General features: G+C 40.9%; 1 protein-coding gene across 1 annotated transcript in view; it reads right to left on the reverse strand.

Annotated features, from left to right (window-relative positions):
- EGF (epidermal growth factor) overlaps positions 1 to 6,000 on the reverse strand; it is a 64,841-nt gene that overhangs the window by 36,424 nt on the left and 22,417 nt on the right. The window contains exons 8-9 of the mRNA XM_070756670.1: positions 3,145 to 3,267; positions 1,485 to 1,610 (exon numbers count right to left, since the gene is read on the reverse strand). Of these exons, the coding sequence (XP_070612771.1) occupies positions 1,485 to 1,610; positions 3,145 to 3,267 (249 nt within the window). The remainder of the gene's footprint in view (positions 1 to 1,484; positions 1,611 to 3,144; positions 3,268 to 6,000) is intronic.

Consider the following 6,000-nt stretch of genomic DNA (forward strand, 5'->3'; position numbering starts at 1 on the left):
ACTTAAGAGCAACTCGAGATAAGAGCTGGGAGGGGAGAGATATTTTTGTTCTACTTACAAGCCCAAATTCGAGATACAAGCGCCAAGGAGCTGTCTCCTGAAGCCAAATGCTAACTTCCGCGTTCGGCTTCAGGAGACAGCTGCGAAGCGGCGCGCGTGTTTTAAAAGGTTGCAGCCGGCCTGGGGGGCTCGGGGGGTGCTTGCAGCTTTCTTTCTTGCTCTTTTTCTTTCTCTCTTTTACCTTCCCTTCCTCTATTTCTTCTTTTCTTTCTCCTTCCCACCTTCTTCCCTCCCTCCCTCCCTTCACTCATTCCTCTCTTACTCTCCCCTTTCATAAGTTTCCTTGCTTCCTTCCTCTGTTCCTGTCCCTTCCCCCTTTCTTTCTTTCTTTCTTTCTTTCTTGCTCTTTTTCTTTCTCTCTTTTACCTTCCCTTCCTCTATTTCTTCTTTTCTTTCTCCTTCCCACCTTCTTCCCTCCCTCCCTCCCTTCACTCATTCCTCTCTTACTCTCCCCTTTCATAAGTTTCCTTCCTTCCTTCCTCTGTTCCTGTCCCTTCCCTCTTTCCTTCCTTCCTTCCCACCCTCCGTCCATTCATTCACCCATTCCTCTCTTGATCGCTTAAAGCCGGTCCCTGGTGCAAAAAGGGTTGGGGACCTCTGTCCTACAGGATTGGGTGGCAGAGAAGTTGAACATATGTAAATTTAAAAGTTTAAGAAAGTTTACAAGTTAAGTGAAAGAAACTTCATTATTCATTTATATGTACATGTACATTTCTTCATTAAAAACATGTCTTTCTGCATAATTTAGACTAACTTTGTGAGTTTTTTGAGGGCTGGAACCAATTAAAATTATTTACATTAATTCCTATGGGGAAAAGTCATTCGAGATAAGAGCTGCTCGACTTAAGAGCCCAGGTCCGGAACGAATTAAACTCGTATCTCGAGGTACCACTTCTTCTTCTATTCTTTCATTGATATGTTCTATTACTATATCTTCTTTTCTATTATTTCTTAGATTTATTTGACTATGAGTATCTCCTCTATAACCTTCATCATGCATTTTACTATGTGTGTATAGATATATATCCACTAAAATCCTCATTGTGTATTGGACTGACTAAGTAAGTAAGTAAGTAAGTAAGTAAGTAAGTAAGTAAGTAAGTAAGTAAGTAAATATTTAACATATGCAAAATGCGACAGTTCTTTATATCTTTCAAAACAGGTTGATGAATATTGTTACATACTTTTATTTATTTTTCCTGAGGACTAGAATTACCTGCATTAGATATATTTTACTCTGAGAATATACCAGTAGTACTTGGCTAAAAGAAAACTTCATAATAAATTTAAGTAGAACATAAATATAACTGTAAATGTCTCCTTAGCCAAACCCCTCCAAAAAATACCCTATCCATTCCAATCTTTTAAAACCCATTTATAAGACATTTTCATGTAAGGATGAGTCCAAAGATCACAATACTTACTTGAAGCAGCACAATGTCTTTTGTCCTCCTGGAGAACAAAGCCAGGAAAACAACCACAATCCCAGGTTGTTGGACTCAAAGATGTACAAATCTGGCTACAACCACCATTATCAGGCGATGTACAACCTAAAACAGAGTCACTTTTTAAAAATGGATAATCATTCTAAACGCTATTGTTTTGCCAGGCTTGGATTCTTCTAAGTATGTTCTAGATCCACAGCTTACATTAGAGAACCATCTTTCAGCTGTGGCGAGCGGGGCGTTTGCCCAGGTTCGCCTGTTGCACCAGTTGTGGCCCTACCTGGACCGGGAGTCACTGCTCACAGTCACTCACGCCCTCATCACCTCGAGGTTCGACTACTGTAATGTTCTCTACATGGGGCTACCTTTGAAAAGTGTTTGGAAACTTCAGATCGTGCAGGATGCAGCTTCCCAAGGCATGCCCATGTTACACCAACACTCCCCAGTCTGCATTGGTTGCTGATCAGATTCCAGTCACAATTCAAAGTGTTGGTTATGGCCTATAAAGCCCTTCATGGCATTGGACCAGAATATCTTCGGAACCGCCTTCTGCCGCACAAATCCCAGCGACAGGTTAGGTCCCACAGAGTTGGCTTTCTCCGGGTCCCGCTAACGAAAAAATGTTGTCTGGCAGAACCCAGGGGAAGAACCTTCTCTGTGGTGGCCCCGACCCTCTCAAATCAACTCCCCCCGGAGATTAGGATTGTCCCCACCCTCCTTGCCTTTCGTAAACTCCTTAAAACCCACCTCTGTCATCAAGCATTGGGAAATTGATTCCCCTGGGCCGTTTCCGTTTTATGTATGGTTTGTATGAGATGTACGATTGTTTTTTATATTAAGAGTTTTAAACTGTTTTAATTATTGGATTTGTACTGTTTTTGTCTTTGGGGAGGGACATGATATAAATCTAATTAATAATAATAATAATTAGTTTTATTTATTTATTTATTTATTTGTTTGTTTGTTTGTTTGTTTGTTTATTTATTTATTTGATTTTTATGCCGCCCCTCTCCGTAGACTTGGGGTGGCTTACAGCAATGATAAAAACAATATATAATTACAAATCTAATAGTTAGAATCTAAAATAACAATAATACATTTAAAAAGTCTAAAAAACAAGAAACCCCAATATATAAAAACATACATGCAGTCATATCATACACAAAAAACTACACAGGCGGGGGAGATATTTCAGTTCCCCCACGCTTGATGGCAGAGGTGGGTTTTAAGGAGTTTATGAAAGGCAAGGAGGGTGGGGGCAGTTCTAATATCTGGAGGGAGCTGATTCCAGAGGGTCGGAGCCGCCACAGAGAAGGCTCTTCCCCTGGGTCCCGCCAAACAACATTGTTTAGTTGACGGGACCTGGAGGAGACCAACTCTGTGGGACCTAACCGGTCACTGGGATTCATGCGGCAGAAGGCGGTCTCGCAGATGATGATGATATTAATAATAATGATGATGATGATGATGATGATGATAGTTGCCAGGTTGGTTCAACACCAGGGTATAGAAAGCTGAAGTACAATACAAATGCTAAACACTGTCCATTATAAAATATTATCCTAATTCAATATCTAGAATTCGTCATCCACAGCAACATTTTCAGAATAAACATTGAAAAATAATTACATATGTTTACCTGAACAGGTTTTCCCATCGGCTTGGAGAACTGACCCTTCAGGACAAAAGCAAACAGGCCCTTTGGGTGTCTGTCCACAGTCATAACTGCAGTGAATATTATTGTTTGAACAGGGAATCAGTTCTACGATACATTAAAATAAAGAAGAAAATTGTCAGGGTTCCAAATAACATCAAAACTTAAATCAGAGTCCGAGGTGAAGTATTCCTTAAAGTTCCAATTTATTAGCAGAGCCATGTTGGCACACCTGGGAGAAACCCACATCTGATGTCCCCGGGGTTTTTCCACCCAGTTGAAAGTTCAAGCCTTTGCCCCAAACCCCTAAGTCTATCACATTGACCAATCTTCAGCTGGAAACTGTGCAGCAACACCCATCTCCTTCTGTGCAGGTGCAGGAGTGCAAAGACAAAGGATGACCTTGACAATCTAGAAGGAATTTGTTATGGCTACATGCAGATATCCCTCATGTAGAGACCCCTCCCAAATTCTCACAGCAAAGAACACATATTAAAATAATACAAAGTGTGGCAGGCCAAAGACCCCATGTAAAATGGCTTCTGCCTGACAGGCAGCCTCCCCTCAAGAAAAGACCGTGTCCTACAAGAAAAGAAAGAGAATAACATCGCTAATAACTTTGTTGTTTTTTTATCTTGATTCCTAGAGATGCAGAATTTATCATTGGGCTATGGTGAACAAATTCTGTAATCCAAAGCAAGTTTTGCCGAATGTTAGTTTTTCCAAAAATGTTTATCAAACTTACCAAACTATTTCTCATCCCACATAGTCAGTATGAAATCAACTATTTCTACATGTTAGGGAGTCAGGTTAAAGAATAACCTTAGATATCCTCCTACAGTGAAGTAACAAGGGGATACTAGTATAGACATTTGTATTTGTATTTATTGGATTTGTATGCCGCCCCACTCCATGAACTCGAGGCGGCTAACAACAGTGATAAAAACAGCATGTAACAATCCAATACTAAAACAACTAAAAAACCCTTATTATAAAACCAAAGATACATAGAAACATACCATGCGTAAATTGAGTTTTAAGGAGCTTACGAAAGGCAAGGAGGGTGGGGGCAATTCTATTCTCTGGGGGGAATTGGTTCCAGAGGGCCGGGGCTGCCACAGAGAAGGCTCTTCCCCTGGGTCCCGCCAAACGACATTGTTTAGTTGATGGGACTCGGACTCTGTGGGACCTAACTGGTCGCTGGGATTCGTGCGGCAGAAGGCAGTCCCTGAGATAATCTGGTCAAATATGTCACAGGAAGACAAAAATAACAAAATTGTCTCTCACTTATTTTGGCCATGTCATGGGTGAGTGAGGGAAAATTCAGTGACAAAATCGAATAAGTTTGAAAAGAGGTAGCAATAAAATAAAACCAAGTCACAACAGATGCAGTGGCTGGACACCATTAAAGCTGACAGTAGCCAGAACATAGAACAACTGAAAGAAGTAGTACAAGATCATGCAGAGACCTTGCCAATAGAATCGCCAAGAGTCGGAAATGACTGAGTGGATAACATCTCCTTATCATCATTTATTTGCTTCCTGCCAGGGCTAAAGACACCATATGGAAACATCTGCAGGCATAGACTCCAAAACTGGAACAAATTAGGGTTTCCTACAGCTGTTTTCTGGGATCCAGGATAGATAGACATTCATTTTAACAGAAAATAATAAAAATTATCTTAAAGGCATACTACATAGCATTTAGACTTATATACCGCTTCACAGTGCTTTAGAACCCTCTCTAAGCAGTTTACAATCTGGGTTCTGATTTTACTGATCTTGGAATGATGGAAGGCTAAGTCAACCTTGAGCCTACTGAGATTCGATCTGCCAAACTGCTGGTAGCCGGTTATCAGCAGAGGTAGCTTGTGTTCTGTCGGGCTCTCTGGTAGACTCCTCCCAACAATTCACAGGTACAAATTTCAGACACACACACGTTTGAAAATTCAAAACAATGTTCTTTATCATGAAAATTCACTTAAACCAAGCATTCTTTTGGTATAGCAAAGAGCACTCATCTCCAAACAAACTGGTAATTTGTACAAGTCCCTTATCAGTTCTGTGATACTTAGCTTGCAGCTGTGAGGCAATTCACAGTCCTTCTTCTTTCACAAAGTGAAACACACTTTGCCCTGGTTTAGTTTCAAAGCGGGGAAAAATCAGCACATAAATGGTCAAAGTCAGTAAAGCAGTCACGAAACACAACGATCAGATAATCCTCCTCAATTTCCAAACCCTCAGGCTGCTCTTTATAGCAGCCTCACTAATGACCACAGCCCCACCCAACCACAGGTGGCCTAATTTTCTTTGATAATAATCTCTCAGTTGTTGTTGCCTATGCATCGCTCTCCGCATGCATGGCTGTATCATTAACTCTTGTTCTGAATCCAAGGAGGAGCTAGATAATTGATCTCCTTCTGAGCTGTCTGCCCCACTCTCCTCCTCCCTGTCACTCATGTCTTCTTGGTCAGAGGAGCCTTCATCAGCAGATTCCACCGGGGGCAAAACAGGCCTACAGCATGTGGATGTTTCCCCCACATCCACAGTCCTTGGGACAGGAGCTGGGCCAGAGCTAACCACAACAGTTATCAGCAGAGGTGGCTTGCAATACTGCACTCTAACCACTGCACCACCGAGGCTCTCTGATACATAATTCTGATTAAGTCAGAGACTTAGTTTTAGAGGATTAATCTCTTAGAACTAATAGATTCAAGTAATGGAGCAAACAAAATCTTCCTTGTGTTATTTGTTGTCTTATTTCCATTCATAAAACACACAAAAGAAAGATTACTTACAAATTTGTATTAAGACCAACTATATTCTCTTAATTTTATTCAA

Source organism: Erythrolamprus reginae, chromosome 7 (assembly GCF_031021105.1).
Source record: "Erythrolamprus reginae isolate rEryReg1 chromosome 7, rEryReg1.hap1, whole genome shotgun sequence".
Taxonomy (NCBI): domain Eukaryota; kingdom Metazoa; phylum Chordata; class Lepidosauria; order Squamata; family Dipsadidae; genus Erythrolamprus; species Erythrolamprus reginae.